The following is a 17,011-nucleotide window of genomic DNA, read 5'->3' as shown; positions in this document are numbered from 1 at the left end:
CCGAGCTCATCATGCAGGCCGAGCTCAGAAGCTGCCGAGCTCATCCAGGCCGAGCTCATCCAGGCTGCCGAGCTCAGAAGGCTAAGGCCCAGAAGGCCGAGCACAGAAGCTGCCGAGCTCATCCAGGCCGAGCTCATCTAGGCCGCCGAGCACAGAAGGCCGAACCAGAAGGCTGCCGAGCACAGGAGGCTGCCGAGCTCAGAAGGCCGAGCATAGCAGGCCGAGCACAGAAGGCCGAGCACAGCAGGCCGAGACCAAAAGGCTGAGCTGACCTCAGAAGGCCGACCTCGTCGTCTATATGCTGCGGCCATCCCCTGCAGCAGCCTCACCGCACCATGCTTTACTTGCCGGCCACGCCACGACATATTAATCAGGAACCATACCCTGCTACGACTGTCAACGCCTCACCATTCTCAAGAATGTACTGCACTGCGCGCCACAAGCAAGCTCTGGCTACACGCCATCTCCTCCCATGATGGAAACGGGCCATCCACGGTAACCCATTAATTCGTCTAGTCACATCACAGGTAACCCTGCCACTCTCCCTATAAAAGGGGAGCTTCTCCCTCTAAAAAGGGGGCTGGAGGCTTCTTCCTCCCAAGGGAGGCTTCGGACTTGGAAATACAGTCCCTCTCTCTTCTCCAAAATTAAGCCCCCCTCTGACTTAGGCATCGGAGGGCCGGCGCCGGAAAGCCCGGCCACCGGCTTCTTGCAGGTTCCCCCGGAAGGAGCCGCACGCCGACGATCCACCGCCTGCCGTTCTCGCTCACAGGCCACCTCCCGGAGGACGCCGCCAGACGACGAACCGCCGTCCGCCGATTCTCTCACCGGAGCTCCTCCTCCTCGGTTCGCGGCCGCCCCCGGGTCCAATTTCCAGCAACAGTATTATACCATTGTGTTGTGCCTATCTTCAGCAAATATAAGAATCCTTATACTTGATCATCAGTATATACTTGTTTATTGATTTGTATACTGGATTTGTATCGTGAGATTTGTATCGATGGAATTGATTTTGCATGAGATAATATGGGTTTTTATATAATGTTCGGTATGAGCATATTTATGTGTTTATTATGTGTGAGTATCCACTATTGAAGATATGGCTATATGAACTATGTTTCTATTTATCTTGAAATTGAAAGAAGTACACTGATTAATTAGAACTGTTTTGATAAGAATAATATATAATAATCAGATAGATAAAAAGTAGTTTGGACTGACCTTGTCATGTATTCCACGAGTTTACGCATGGGATAGCCTCCCCGTAGTTATGCATGGGATGGCCACCACGAGCTTATACGTGGGATAGCTGCCACGGGCTTACACATCATGGAATAGGGCATAATCTTGGTTAGTCCAAAGTCAGAAAATAAAGTATTATGGAATCTGAAATTAATAAGATATGAATTATTGCTGAATAAACAGTTTAACTTGTTGGTATTTATGATATATATTTATTTTGATAAGACGGATATTGATGGCTTATGCAATGTTGTTTTGAACGAGTTTTATGGATATTGTTTTGGTATTTATTTCATTCAATATTATTTATCTGATTATCTTTATCATAAATTTAGTTTATTTATATTGGTGTGGCGATTAGAAATTCTTACTGGGTTGAAAAACACATATCCATTTGTTGCAACTTTATTCTAAAGTCACAAGATGCGTAGTTTCGGATGGGTTAGACATGAAGTTCAAGAATCATAGTTATTAGTTAGTTACTTTATTTTCTGATACTAATAGATAGTTAAAAATTTTGTAATTGAATAAGTTAGGTTATTTGATCACGGTGGATTTATTTAATTTGATTTTTTGATTATTAACTGTTAATTTAAATTTTTGGTGTTATTGGATTTTGTTCATCTTATAGGCTTTGCATGATCCATAGGGCACTATCTTAGGAGTTATGTGGCCGTGTCACATGATTGACCTAGGAGATTGATTCGGAGCGTGACACTTTTAGACTCCATTATTATATTTTATAGTAAAGATAATGTGTTTTTTGCTTTTGTTATATGCTTGTCCTTCAATTTTCAAGATGTTAAAATGGATCTAGATGAAACGGGGTATTTAGGGCTAAAAAAAAAGATTTGAGATTCAAAAAGGTAGAAAGAAGGAGAAAATACAGCATACATAGATTTATGCGGTTTGGTCAAAGGCCTTCATCCATGGGTGAGAATGGAGTAGAGATTCTACTATAATAAAAAAAAGGAAAGCAGAGCTACCTCTTAGCAAAATCTAAATCTCAATGCACCCCGAGGGTCTTTTTTTATTTATTTTTTGGGCTAACATATTCCAATTTGCTATTTGACATCCATAATGCAATAATGTTTATGCTAGCATTTAACTAATTGTCTGTTCAAGGCTAGGCTAGTTTATTCTACAACCAATCCCATATATCATTCTTATCATAAATCTACAAATTGTGGAAACCTAAATATAAATTTATGTAAAACCTTTTTCAAGAATATAACTCTACTCCCCATTCATTCCTCAAGAATCCAATCCATCTTGTGTTACATGTGAATATCTTAATCTACAATCCACACCTAACATATTGTTGGGCACTCGACAACCATGATGGAGAACTCTTTAATTGCATAAACCAATGCTGCCGGCGAAAGAGGCCGGGGAAAGCCACTGTAGGAACCCTCTCCAAATGCAATGTTTTTTATGATAGTTTTGCAGGCCTTTTTCCTTATCTCTCCTCTTCCCAAATTCTTTATATAATGGAGGGAAAAAAAAAAAACCTAACTAGTTATTTGCACATTCTCAAATTATTCATAATTTTTAGCTATCCAAGATCTACTGAATGATGCATGAATTTGGATATCAATCATTCATAACTTACTGAAACAATAGTCAAGATCTAGAAACTAATGATGCAATATGTTGTGGAGGGGTAATAGATTGTGATAATATCTATTTTTGTTGCTATTGTCATGCTTTTTACATGAATAAATAGTCAATCTTTTAACCATAAAAATATTCCAAAACTTATGGCAACTTTTCACCATTTTCTCTTTTTTTTCCAAAAATAATTGTGTATCTTTATCCCTAGCCGATTGTTGGTGAATGTGGAATTTATCAATATGCATCATATCACAAGTTTCATTAGTTTTAATTATCAAATAACTCAAAAGAAAAACAATAATCTCTGAATTGTAAAACAAATGATGTATGAGGAAGAAGCTATTGAACACAAACTAGCTAGATTGTTTGAGGATGAGGCCCAACATGGTCCACCAAGAAGTGGCTCGATCCATAGGGGCCCAACATATATATGGGGCTCATTTAGGTTAACGAACAGAATTCAAATTCTTCAAAGTACATGCCTGCAAAAGCTGTGAATATAATAACATGAAGACTCAAATGGATTGTTCTAAATTGGGGGAAAAGGATGCCTGCCATTATTTGTCTTTCTTTAATTTTGTTGCGGAGGTCTTAATGTGTTAGGTTGAAACCTTAAAGTCCAGACCTGCATAGCTAGCCCAATCAATTTGCTCTTGCAAGCCCTAACCATACAGTCCAAATGCATCCCTCTCAAACTGTAAAATGTAATGTGTTTTCTGGGATTCTATTAGCTTCAATAATGACAATTTACTTAACATGATTTGCATGTTAGCACTATATATAATTTAACTTCTATTTAACAATATTTTTTTTGGCTGATTGAACAGTCTCAAATTTCATATGCCTTGCCAGTACCGGATCACATACCGGTGCCATACTAGCACAGTGTCTGTACGGTATGGTGCAGAGTTTTTTTAACATATCGAGTATCGGTACGCTTCTTATACCAAGTACTGGTATCGAATCGATATAGTACGGTATGACCCATACCATCCGGTTTAGGCTAGTACGGCATATCTTGAGATGGACAAACCACCACACAAGAGTTTAAGACTGCAAATTGTTGATACAAATCTGGCATCCGAAGCAGCTAGCTAGCTGTTTCTAGGAGCAATAGATGAGATGTTGGAATATGACTGTGATAAGTTAATCAGGTTCTTACAAAAGGTAGAATGGGATGGACTTTGCCACATGGTTTCTAAGAACTAGTGAACATGTATGTGCAAATGGCGCATCGATCTTCCATAGTTAAAGTCATTCAAAGTAAATCAGTAAGTGCAAACCAGTTAGGGCAACTGGCCTGCCTTCATGAATCCTTCCTTCTTCTCCAACTTGTAAGGATCTCCACCCTGGGCAATCTCTCCTCTCCAGATGCTTCAAGATTGACCCAAGTCCCTCTCCAAGTGAGGAATCAATAAGTTCTTGCTGCAGAAGGCTGTACCATTACAACAAGTTCTCCATCAATTCATTCACAATTTGTTTACATTTCTAGTTTCAACATATTCAACTTAGCAAACTATTACTTGCAAACTCATCTCATATACCGGAACTCTCTACACTGCTGAGCTATACACCAATTAATGCTTTTGACCTTCATAGTTTTTCCCATTACTTGCAAAGCATGGAACACCCTACAGGGGCTATGGATCCTCTGCAGTGCGAAACTGTAGAGTGCTATGCAGTCCTCGATGGTCGCCATCAGATGATGGACAACAATCAGACAAGATGGTCCATGAGCATGCACTGGTGTCATAGACGGCGTGCAATATTTGATAACCGTCTATCGTCTGATAGCAGCCATCAAGCGCTGCATAGCATGCACGGCAGAGGATCCTGTTTGCCGGTATCAACCCCCGTTGATCTAGTGTACCAATTTTTTTCCTTCAATGGAACCAGCAATATATCATTTTGGCATATCATTAACCACTGCATCTGATGCTGGCAGTAGATGATGTCCTTGGCAAGATAGAGATGGCTAGATTACGGGAAGGGTAAATGTATCAAGGAATGGGACAGTTGCAATACCTTAGCCATTATCCAAAGCCTTGCAAGAAGAACCGTATATATATGCTATAGCTTTTTAGTTAAATCTGAATTTCCATTCGTCTATTAGTTTTATTTTCAGCTTTACCCATTTAATTTTGGTCGAATGCTTTTATTAAAGACATTCTCTTCTCTGTTTCAACCCTTCCAAGTTGAGCATCTGGAAGTGCCAAAATCAAAATCATTTCCTGATCTCTTCCAGTAATATAATTCCAAGAAATAAGCTACCATTGGAGTATCCACAATCCCTGTACAATGAAAAATTAACTAAAGGTTACACAGAAATGATCCTCAAGACTTGATATGAGTTCTGAGTGAATAATGACACATTAGGTGATCTCCAAAATCTTATATATTTGAGACTTGTATAGGTATCTTAATTAGAGGCATATCGAGGGAAATGATTCATCCGTGCATAGGTAATTCATCCTCCGTAAGTATATTAACCAAAATTCGCCATCTCGGTATCGGATTTCATACCAGTGCTGCTGCCATACTAGCATAGTATCAGTATTTTTTTCTCGGTACGCCATCCATACTGGTATCAGTACGGTACGGTATGCTTCGTATCGTCTGGTTCGGACTGGTACGGTATACCATGATATTAACAAAGATTGTATGCCTAAAAATGACAGATCATTAGAGATGTATTGAGGGAAATGATTCATCAGTACATGTAAGTATATTAATACTGATCATATGCCTAAAAAAGAGGTGCTCATACACATACATGAACAATGAATGAAAAAGTGGAAACCTAAAACTAAGCTGAACTTTTCATTAATAAAAAAAACCATATGAATTAAATGGACCTGTGCATGTGCTAAGCAAACAGGTGACAAACTTTGGGCCCAAGTCCCATGGGAGCATCCCAATCTTTCTTCTCAACAAGTAACGGTCCATTTCCTTTTTAAACCTGAACTTCTAATTGCTTTTCATGATATACCACTCTGCTAAATAACAGAGACTTTAGCTATACTACACATACCAAGATCATAGAATTGCTTCTCCACTTCCCAGTAATAAGATGCTACATAATCTGTGCTGACTCTTGTGCTCTGCAGTTACCAATGGAAATAAGTAAGAATAAAAATGTTGTCCAAAGATTTTTATTTAATTAAACTCATCTTAATGAAGAATTCTAGACCTGCTCCAATAACAAGCTCTTAGGGAAGAGATGCCAACTATCTTAGATATGGATGGATTAAACCTTCCAACTTAATGTTTGATGAGGGTATCCATCACAACCTTCAGATTGAGGACAGAATGAACCAGTGAACAAACTACAATATCCTTGCTACAGTTGGGTCAAAAAGGTACTGCTCATCCAAAAGGCAGAAGGCTCTGAAGAAACTATTAAGGTATAAAGCAAAATCATAATAATTTGCACTGCCCCTCAAAAAATACACCACAAACAATCATATGGGAGGAAAAGGCACAGACCATACGATTGTTTCATTCCATGTAAAAGGAAAAGCAATCCGTAATGAACTTTCCTTTGAAATACTGAGATCTGTCAGAAGAACAAATCCCTTAGGTCTGTGCCATATCATAAAATTATAAGTATACTGGACAAAGATATCAAGGGAAATAACAAATGAAACAGGACAAAACTACCAACTTTCTTTCATATCAGTTTCCAAATATGTATGAAAGAAATGCTAAGGAATTCGGCTAGTAACACGCATATCACGCATTAAATTATACAGAAGCTATAAATTTACATACAGAAAGTGGTGAATTTCCAAATAATCTTTGCAGGAAAAATCCAGATCTAACTCTCAACAAAACATAAAAGATAATAGTTTAAAAAAAGAAAAGAAGCAAAGCCACGTCTAATATTATAGAAGAGATACTCAAGTCATGCATGAAAATGTACAAGAACCTACCAGTCGTGGGAAAGATGATGAAAAAAAAAACCTTAATTACAATTAAATATTTTATATGGAATATGAAGTCTAAAGGATTCACTTTGGAGATATAATAATGCCAAATTTATCCTTTGGATGGAGCCTTTTCAAATGGAAAATTCTACTCATCTTATGCTGAAAATTTTACTCCAAAAAGAAAAGGAAGAGTGATTCAATTTATAAGTTCTTGAAGAAGAAGCAGAAGAATACCTTTTTTTTAAAAAAAATAAACATTTTTTGAAGTGAAACTTAAAGGAAAAGGAAAAGAAAGCAAATTTAACATGATATTTACCTAAACATTATATGCTATCATTGAGTTCTATTTAACAAAGCTTTCAGTACAATTTCAGTTTCAACACCCCTGTCAGCCGAAGGGTAGCCAGCTCTCGAGGTCTGCGCCAAGGTGATCCCCTTTCCCCTTACGTGGTTGAATTTGGCTTAGGGGTGACCACGTCGGAGGAAGCCGAGAAGACGCTGGCCAGGATGGAGAAAGAGGGCCACCTCCTGTGCTCTAGGGTATCTGCACAAAGCCTTGGCCGGAAATTCCGGCGAAGGCCCTCCGATGGCTAAGTTAGAGTTGATTTAGAGTTTTTGGCCCCAAAAGTCCCTTGAGTACCTTTTCATGGCCTCTTTTATAGTCCTCACAAGGGTACTTAGGTGGCGAAGGTATGGTCCATCCTCATCATGGGAGGAGATGCTCTTGGCCAAGTGGCATGTGGCCAAAGGCTTGCTTGAGGCACATGGTTTGGGCAGTCCTTGTGCATGGAATGGTGTTGATGGGTGTGGCAGGATATGGCCCTTGGCAGCAAGCATGGTTGGGGCAGCAAGGCATGGTCCTTGGTTGACATGTCTTAGCATGGCCAGCAAGCAAAGTACGGTGCGGTGACGTTGTTACAGGCCATGGCTACAGCATGACTCATGGGGAGGGGCTGACTAGGCTGGAATGTTCGGTCACATGTGCGGGCATGGGTGCGCGCACGGGTGTAACTGCGGGCAAGGTTGGGCAAGCTTGGAGGCCGCAGCACATGTTTGGCGAGGTCGGCTTGGCCTTCAACGGGGGCTGAGGTCAGTTTGGCCTCTGGCCGAGGTCGGCCTAGCTCTTAGCGAGATCGAGGCTTGTTCAGCTCTGACGTTTACTCGGCAGAAATTGGGTGGTTTCATGCTAGAGCAGAACGGTCCATTTTGCCTCCCATCAACTCTCATATGCCAGATGACTTGTATGTATATGCCTTTGTGCTTTTATCGTTGTTCTAGTTTTTTGTCGTTGGGTAAGAAGATGGGCCAACCACCACACAACAATTTCTGACCTCTAAAATGGGCACCCGAAGCAGCTAGCTGTTAACAGAAGAGAGAGGGCAGAGTAAAATTATAATCTGTAAGTTTTTTTTGGATCCTTGCAAGGAATAGGAATGGGATTCGGGCCAGCGATCGGGTCAGAAACGGATTGGATTAGATGCAGATTAGATAAAAAATTCATCAACCCAAATCCGATTTGTTTATTAAATAGGTCAAAATTTCAAATCTAAATTCAACCTATTTATTAAACAGTTAATCTGATTTGACCTACATAATCCATTTATTAAATAGATTAAATAGGTTAAATGAGTTAAACAAATTTTAAACAATAACAATTGATTTAAACAGATTAAATAGATTAAGCGGATTGGATTAAACAGATCAAAATTAGATTAAGCAGGTTTTAAACAAGTTAAACATGTTTTCAACAGGTTAAATATTTTGGGTCATAACTTGATCTAATTATTAAACAGGTTAAAACGGATCAAAAATTTAAATTTGAATCCAACCCATTTAATAAACAGGTTTAGATAGATTTACCCATTTATGACCTAAATCCGTTTATGTCAAACCCAAACCAGTAGGCCGTTCACGGATCGGATTGACGGATCAGATCATAAATTGTCACCTCTAAATTAAAATAACATATATATTATTAAAATTACTTCTATAAAAAATTAATATATTTAATTCTTACTAAATATTCTAATTAAATGCTCTATTAAAGATGTGAGATGTGCAATAAGTTGGTGTCTTCAAATTTATTATACCATCAAATGATAGCAACTCAGCAGCTTTTCCATGTTTGATGGGCATTAATGCTGAATACTGCAGAATAGATCATTGTAACAACTACATGACCCCACGCCCATCCATCTGTTTATGACAGTGAAATCCCAGTTTATCGTTTGGTTGCCTCTCAAGAATCCACCAGAACTACTGAAAACTATCGGATTATCTTGCTTCCTTGCTACTTCTATAGCAGTTTTTCTGCCAATTGCCATCTTTTTACTTCATCAGTCCGCAGTACATCTCAATGCATATTGTATAAATATATCCAATATGAACATCTAAGGGCTTCAACTTCCTTCTGGAAGAACATTAAAGGGCTTCGATGCTAGCAAATAATTTGATGTTGTATAAATACACACAAATGTTTTTTTTTTTTTTTTTGCTTCTTTTCCCACAAACTAAAAGAATACAATTGTACAACACCAAATCTTTGTTCTTGTAAAATTACAACTATATACAAGTACATGACACTTTACACACCAGACAAACTGGGATTTCCCATTAAAGCTTTAACTAAATCAAAACATAACCCACAAACAAAGTAGAGAATGTACCATCAATGCCCTCTTTTCTAGTCAGATCTTAGGCCCCAAAGCACCCGAGGAGCTTCTTCGGAGCAAGCCCTGTGGCACGGTATTTTGCAGCCATTTCCTCTGCCTTCAAGATCTCCTCGCCCCGCTTGGCCTCAACAAAAGCTTTCTTCTCTTCTGCTACTTTGTGAAGCATGGCCACCTTGTTTTTCATTTTTTCTGCATATTCTGCCTTCTTTTTTTCTAATGCTTCCTGTTCACATATTAAAGAAGTATTGGATGCAAGCTCTCTACAGCAGTAGGTAATACAAGTTACATCACCATGCAGATGCTGCAGACCAATTTAAGTTCTTAGATCCATTATGTTTTCTTACCATAGGAAGAAACATACTAGAAACCACGCTGGAGCAAGTTTTTTTTTTTTTGGCTTCTTCATCAGATGTCATTTCTTGATGACAATTTAAAATCTTTGATAGTAATGAAGCATCTAGGTCCAATATTTTTGGAGCAAGACCTAGGTCCACCAATATCACATTCATGTTTAAGACCAGAATTTAGTCGACACTGGATGAGCAATAACATGAGTCAAAGGACGAATGGACACGAGGTGCAATCATAATTCATTTAGTCATGGTCTACATTCGAGGTCATAGTGAGGCATGTCCCTCCAAGTTAACATGAAAAAAGATGCCCTTAAATTTTGAGCACACCAATGGGACCTTGAGAACCAGAACAACCAAACAGAAATCCGAAGCCATGTATTCAGCTTGGCCCATGCGTTTTGAGACTTAGGAATGGCTTCAAGATTGAATGATAAGGATTCCTACTTAAAAGCATGATAATTTTAGGCATGCAGAGATTCAAGCTTTTTCCTGTGAAACGTTTGGTGCATAAAAATTACATTTTTTGAAGGCATTTAATAGATTTTCCAAGCAAAAATAATCAGCCATTTTTCGGAGAGTGATCTAAAGTATTCTTTCTAAAAAAAAAGAATGATTTGAAGTAAGGCTCGCCGTACCGGTACCGAACTCCGTACCAGTGCCACACTAGCATAGCATCGGTATGGTACAGTACGAATTTTTTTTTGGCATACCGAGGGTCAGTACGCCACCTGTACTGGTATCGGTATTGAATTGGTACGCCCAGTACTGTTCGGTTCGGTACGGTACATCATATCCTGATCAGCAGTATAGAAGTAACACTTGCAAAATGCTGAAGATTTTTCTCTAAACCAAGTGTCAACCTTGTTTTGGCAAAGCTGCCATTTTGACTTTACTCTATTTGACTTAAATCCGTTTCTGATACTGTCCACAAACACGTTAGAACACCCAGTATTATTCCATTGTTTCCAGTTCTCTGGGTTCCTCGTTTCTCATCCACTCCATCTTCAAAATGGAGTAAATATTAAGAGACGATTTGGAAATACAACTAATGCTTTCTTTTAACAAGAAAGAAACAAATATTGATTCAACTACTTGGCATCACTTCTAAAATTAATGCCTTCTTGGGGTCAATTTATTTGGCTGACTTGTAGTTAAGTCTGTTTTGTTGTTTTTTCTGCCACTGTTAATTTCTCTGGTGACTACGACTATTTATAAGTTGGGTGGACTGGAAATACAAAGGCTTGAAAGTTTTCTTGTAGGACAGACTGAATGAGAAATCAGTTACCTCTTTTGCTTTCAGCTCAGCTTCCATAGCTGCCTTAGTTGAGTTCTCCCATGCAGTAATAGATGACATCTTTTTAGCAGCCCTGTTTGACATTGTCAGGAAGCCAGATTATAATTTCCAACCTGATATATATTTTGAATAACGATCAATAGTAAAGGCAACAATTGATGTTTCCACAATCATCCACCAATATGAAGAGGTAATGCACTGTTCTAGAAAAACCCTACACCAGTATCATACAAACTTGACAAAATTTTCATCAACCTAGTCTTGAGACAGATGGAAAGCTAAGTGTTGGACAATTAGCTGAAGAAAGAATGAATCTTGGTGGGGAAACCACAAATATTATCACAATTTCATGGCATATGGATTAGCAAATAAAGAAATTCAGTTCTGCAAATATCAGTTTCTAACCATTTGTCACATTATATGTGATAGAAGAGATGGAATTTAATGTGCTTCGTGAATTTTAGCCAGAAATCTGACGAAATATCTAATTCTACATGTAGTGGCTCTAAGCACGGTTCTCAATCATTACTTAACATTGTCTAACCTATTGTATGATACTTATTGATCACTGTGCTTGGAAACATGTTAAACACCACAAGATAACTTTTTTAGCCTATTTTTTAAGGAAAAAATCCTTAGCATAATTAACTAGGCTAGACAGATTCCCATAACTGGCTTCTATTGTATGATACTTTTTATCCCTGTGCTCCGAGACAAATTAAACACCAGAAGATCATTTTCTTTTATCACTATTAGCATGCAGCAAGTGCAAGGATCTCTCTCGGGAACAAGTAGAAATATGCACATTTTCTTTTTTTTCCATATGTAAATATATTTTTTTCTCCTTGTGCTATTGATGGTTTCATCTTGAACTCCTCTCCTGCTTCTTGCTTAACAAACTGCTTGAGAGGCTTGTGAAACCTAGTATGCACTGAACTCGCAGCCATGGCACTTGGAAAATCCAAGAGTCCAGCATGCTGTGCACTCTTAGCGGGAAGGCCCAGAGTCTAACAAGTGTGATGGAGTCCAGGCTTTCCCATTATATAAGTAGAGGTTTTTTGAGAAAAAATTCTTTAGCCTAATTAACTATACAAGTTTCCATAACCGGATTGGCTTTATGAATCTTTATTCACTAATTTATAAGGGCCTCATCCACCAGCACAAACATTTTCACATCCTTGTTCATCAAGGTGGCATGAGGTTGTCCCTCCTCTATAGTTGTTTCAAGACTGATCTTCTAAGTCCTGCTCCCAGTGAGGAATCTTTAACTTCTTGTTACTATACCTTTTTTTTTTTTTAGGGGAGAAATGAAAACCACCCAATTTATTGAAGAAAAAGTATTTACAAGAGAAGATAGAAGGAATGGAAAAAAAAGAGAAAATGGCAAAGCAAGAATAAACTACCTAAGGAAGGATCACTAATATTGAAGCCCACAACTTAGAATGAGCTTGCTGAATCTTAGATTGCCAAGGCAAGCTGGATCTTTGAAAATACGCAAAGTTTGTATAGTAAATGACTAAGCCGATTTGTTGTTTCTTCATAAATTTTTCTTGCTGTGCAGACAATGATATAGCTAATATTACTATATTAGCTTGTCCCAAGCCAATCTGATGGATATGTTAATTCTTTTCTTTCTCCAAAAGGTCTGTAATGTAAAGAAGGTGGATAACTTCTAAATATCATAACCCTTTCTATCAAGGTCCGCCATACCGATACCGATCGGTATACCGGTGACGGCCCGGACCGATCTTGTACCGATTCCGTACCGGTTCCGTACCGGTTCGTACCGGTCTGTACCGGCTCCAGACCGGACCGGTATGGCAGACCATGCTTTCGATGCTCTTACAGACTTGCTTAGCAAAAAGCAGTATAGTAGTAAAGGACTGATAGTTTTCCGCTGGTCTTCCACAAAAGTTCTCCACCAATTCATCCACAATTGGTTTACATTTTCCTGAATGTTGCATCCACACTAGTTCCTAGTTTGAACACACAGAACTTAACAAGCTCTTTTTTGTGATACTCATTCCATATACTGCCAAACTATCTGAATTAACATCATTGGTCTTTACAGTTTTTTCCATTAGTTGCAAAGCATGCTAGAAGCATGGAACACCCTAATCAAACTCTTCCATATCAACCAACAAAACTAAACCTATGTTCATGTCATTGGCCCATGGCATACCCTTCTTTTCTGAAAATAATCTGCAGTATGTCATTTTCAAATATCATCAAGCACTGCATCTCCTTGAAGCTGGCAGTAGACGTTGTCCCTGACACAACAGAGAGGGCTAACTTACAGGAAGGGCAACTGTAGTAAGGAATGGGATGGGTTGGTGGAGAGAGGTGGGACTCACTAGCATTTAGTGGGGGAGAGAAAAGAGTACAGAGCATTTTTAAAACAGGATGGAACTATTTTAGTTGGAGGTCAAGGTCTGGCCTGGCCAGCCTGTTAACTTTTTGGAATGGGATGCTTACTCTCAATTTCATCCAAAACCAGCATAGCACAGTAGCTAACCTAATATGACAAACTGGCATAAATCATAACCAAGACATTCTGCATTCCTGCTAATAGCAACTTTGTCAATATTTCATAATGCTATTTGGAAAGGCTAAAGTGTAGCTATAGTGTAGCCTTTTATCTATTGATTTAATTCGTAAGAAGTTAATGAAGCTATAGTATAGCTATTTTATAAAGACTTACAAGAAGCATCGCATATATGTTACACCTTTTGGTTATCTAGATTTCCAACGAAAGAGGCATCTGTTGTTCGATGCTGAACAAGTCAATGGAGAATATTTTATAACCACTTGAAAGGTAAAATATTAATAACTTACTTATTTTCAGCTTTAGCCTTTTCATTTTCCTCCCATGCCCTTATTAAAGACATTCTCTTCTCTGTTTCAACCCTTGCAAGTTGAGCATCTGAAAGTGCCAAAATTAGATGTACTTTCCTGTTCTTTTTTATGTATATAATACACAACAAATAAACTAGAAATTCAATTTAATATTTCTCAAATAGTTACCTCTCTCAGTCGAACCCCCCGTGCTTTTCTCTGTCAAAACATCTGCAACCTCTATACAAAGAAAAATTATTCAAAGTTTACAGATATGATCCTTACAAGTTTGAAGTGGGTTATGTCGCTAAAATGTATTATAGAGTGACGCATTGATAATTGCATATTAGGTGATCTCAAATATCTAATATTCTGAAGTCTCGTATAGTTATGCTGATTAAAGGCATCTTCAGGGAAATGATCAACTGGTACATAAGTAACCCATCACCCTACAATTATATTAAGACAGATCATATGCAGAAAGAATGAGTACACATACAGACATGCAAGGACAATATTTGTAGACACAAAACCACATACATTAAATGGTAAAACTAGAAATTTATACTATTCATTGGTAAAAATTCATCTCTCTCTCTCTCTCTCTCTCTCTCTCTCTCACACACACACACACACACACAGAGTAGGTGGAAAACAAACCTGGGTTTGAACCAGGGACCTCCCCTTAGTGCATGTGCTAAGGAAAGGTGTTCCAACTATTGGACCCAAGACCGAGGCAGCTTGCCCATCTTTCTTCACAAAATATAACGGTCCATTTCCTTTATCACCTAAAGCTGATTCTTCCCACATTTTCATATCCAAAAATTATAAAGTAAATAGTATAAAAAGTGAAATCCATTGACCACTTTTTCTTAAATGAATGGTTCAAGAATAAAAACTACCGTAATAGGCCTCGAAATATAGATTGCAATTTTAAACCTGGACTCTTAATTGCTTTTCATGATATACCACTCTATTATGGACTTCAGTTATGCTGTGCAAAGTCTGTGTTGACTCTCATGCAGAGAATTCTCTTCATATGCCCATGGAAATAGCTAAGAAAGAATATCAAATAAAAGTCTTGTTCAGAGATTTTATTTAATTAGACTCATCTCAGAGGTGGATGAATTAACATCTTCCAACATAATGATCGATGAGCGTATCACAACCTTTAGATCGGGGACTAAATAAACTAATAAACAAAGTAAAATATCCTTGTTGATCATATGCACAGTTTCGTCAAAAAGGAACTTCTCATGCAAAAAGCAGAAGGCTCTGAACAAACTATAAATCTATAAAGCAAACACAATCATAATAGTTTGCACTATCCCTCAAAATATACCATATACAATCATATGTAATGAAAAGGAGACAATATGATTCTTTCATCCTACGTAAAAGTAAAAGCAAGAAGTTTCCTTAGACTACCAAAGAAATTACAAGAAAGAAACTCTTCTTACTTAAATTAAAAACTGAAATCTGACAGAAGAACAAATCCCTCAGCTCACAGAATATCACTAAATTGAAACAGGACAAAACTAACAATCGATTTTCATATCAATTTACAGATCCGAAAGAAATTCTAAAGAAATCGTGTAGCAATACACATATCACGCATCAAATTATCCAGATTCTACACAGAAAATGGTGAATTTAGAAACAAGCTTTGCAGAAAGAATCCAGATCTAACTCCCACTAAAACATCACCAGGAATTTAAGATAATAAAAATAACAAAGGAAACAGCGAAGCCGCACCTAATGTTCTAAAGGAGTTACTCAAGTCAGGCATGAAAGTGTACCAGAACCTACCAGTGGTAGGGAAGAAGGGGGGAAATAAGCCTCAACAACATTTAATATCTAAAGAATACAATCAAGCGACATAATAATGTCAAAATTATCCTCTGGATGAAGGCCTTCTGATATGGAAAATTCTATTCATCTTTTTTGGAAGGAAAATAGAAAGATCTACTCAGATTGTGGTTAAGATTTTAATCAATTCATAAGTTCTTGAATAAGAGTCCTTTACCCAATTATATAAAAGAATACCTTTTAAAGAAAAAAAAAGAGCAAATTTTCGAGTAAAGCAGAAAGGAAAAAAGAAAATTTAATTCCAGGCCTCAACTAACATTATCCCCATGAAAAAAAAAGGACAAATTATCAGAAAGCGGAGCAAACAGCTTCTTCAGACTGTCACCCGACGAATAATTTAAAACAACGTTTCTCTAACACAACAACAACAACAAAAAAAAGTAGAAATTTCACCAAAATTCACAGAATTTTCCAAAACTAAAGCTTCACTCAAAAACCACATGCAAACGCGCGCGCGCGCACACACAGAGAGGAGAAGTCATACTCTCGACGACGGCCAGAGCCTTGGAATCGTCAGGCTTCTCCTCCGACGGCGGCGGGATCACCACCTTCTCCTCAGCAACGTCCTTGGTGGGTTCCGGCGGCGGAGCGGTCACTGACGAGCCCTCTACCGCCACCTTCTTCGACTCCTCTTTCGCCATCCCTCCTCCTTTAACACCACCAACTAAACCAAACACCGACAGCTAGAGCTCGCTCCGACTCCACCAAACCAAGCAAGCACACGAACAGCACCACCCGGAGTCCTCCAACCGCCGCTAAATAGAGAGAGAAGTTGCGTTGGCTCTTCGCCGGCCGAAAGATTTAAAGAAAAATCTTTAACGGATTCTAACGCTTTTCTAAATTAACTTATTATTTTTATTCGTATCTAAAGCAAGATTTTTTTATAAAAAATATATACATATATATAATATATAAAGGAAAAGATTATAGGTAGAATTATGCAACTGTCCGCATGGGGTCCTGAGGACCACGTTGGAGCTGCTGGATTTATGGATTCACATGCCTCCGCCACCAAATGTCGATCTGGACCACGCAATCGATGGACCCCAGCGGCTATGATTTGAACGTTCTTTTCTACGATTTGATGGACAAGTCCAGCGAACGTTGTGCGATCGCTAGGGTGGCATTCACGATGAGATCTCCATATTGGTCGGCTGCGATCGGTGGACCACCGAGTCCATAGCTTCAGTTGCGTACGGAAGC

The 17,011-nt window shown here is 38.4% G+C and overlaps 1 protein-coding gene across 2 annotated transcripts; it reads right to left on the bottom strand.

The window, feature by feature from the left end:
* Nucleotides 1–9,259: 9,259 nt before the first annotated feature.
* Nucleotides 9,260–16,596, bottom strand: LOC120107425 (remorin-like). 2 transcript variants are annotated; one of them, XM_039120697.1, is made up of 5 exons: nucleotides 16,293–16,596; nucleotides 14,129–14,170; nucleotides 13,940–14,027; nucleotides 11,096–11,177; nucleotides 9,260–9,680 (listed from the first exon to the last, which is right to left on the bottom strand). In XM_039120697.1, the coding sequence occupies exons 1-5, from the start codon at nucleotides 16,447–16,449 to the stop codon at nucleotides 9,480–9,482; spliced, it is 570 nt and encodes a 189-aa protein (XP_038976625.1). In that variant the 5' UTR covers nucleotides 16,450–16,596; the 3' UTR covers nucleotides 9,260–9,479. The 2 variants fall into 2 exon arrangements, with proteins under 2 accessions (XP_038976625.1, XP_038976624.1); XM_039120696.1 differs by having other exon boundaries at nucleotides 14,129–14,179; nucleotides 16,293–16,592.
* Nucleotides 16,597–17,011: the final 415 nt, after the last annotated feature.

The sequence above is a fragment of the Phoenix dactylifera genome, unplaced genomic scaffold, assembly GCF_009389715.1.
Source record: "Phoenix dactylifera cultivar Barhee BC4 unplaced genomic scaffold, palm_55x_up_171113_PBpolish2nd_filt_p 000860F, whole genome shotgun sequence".
NCBI classification, from domain to species: Eukaryota; Viridiplantae; Streptophyta; class Magnoliopsida; order Arecales; family Arecaceae; genus Phoenix; species Phoenix dactylifera.
Note: the sequence above shows the minus strand (reverse complement) of the source record. Positions and strands in the feature narration are given on the sequence as shown.

Excerpts from the sequence above, each read along its gene's own strand:
- LOC120107425 (XM_039120696.1), bottom strand. The coding sequence starts at position 16,449 with ATGGCGAAAGAGGAGTCGAAGAAGGTGGCGGTAGAGGGCTCGTCAGTG. Across the intron at positions 14,180-16,292 it reads GGCTCTGGCCGTCGTCGAGA|AGGTTGCAGATGTTTTGACA; the intron begins GTATGACTTCTC and ends TTCTTTGTATAG. Across the intron at positions 11,178-13,939 it reads AAGGCTAAAGCTGAAAATAA|GGCTGCTAAAAAGATGTCAT; the intron begins GTAAGTTATTAA and ends AATGTCAAACAG.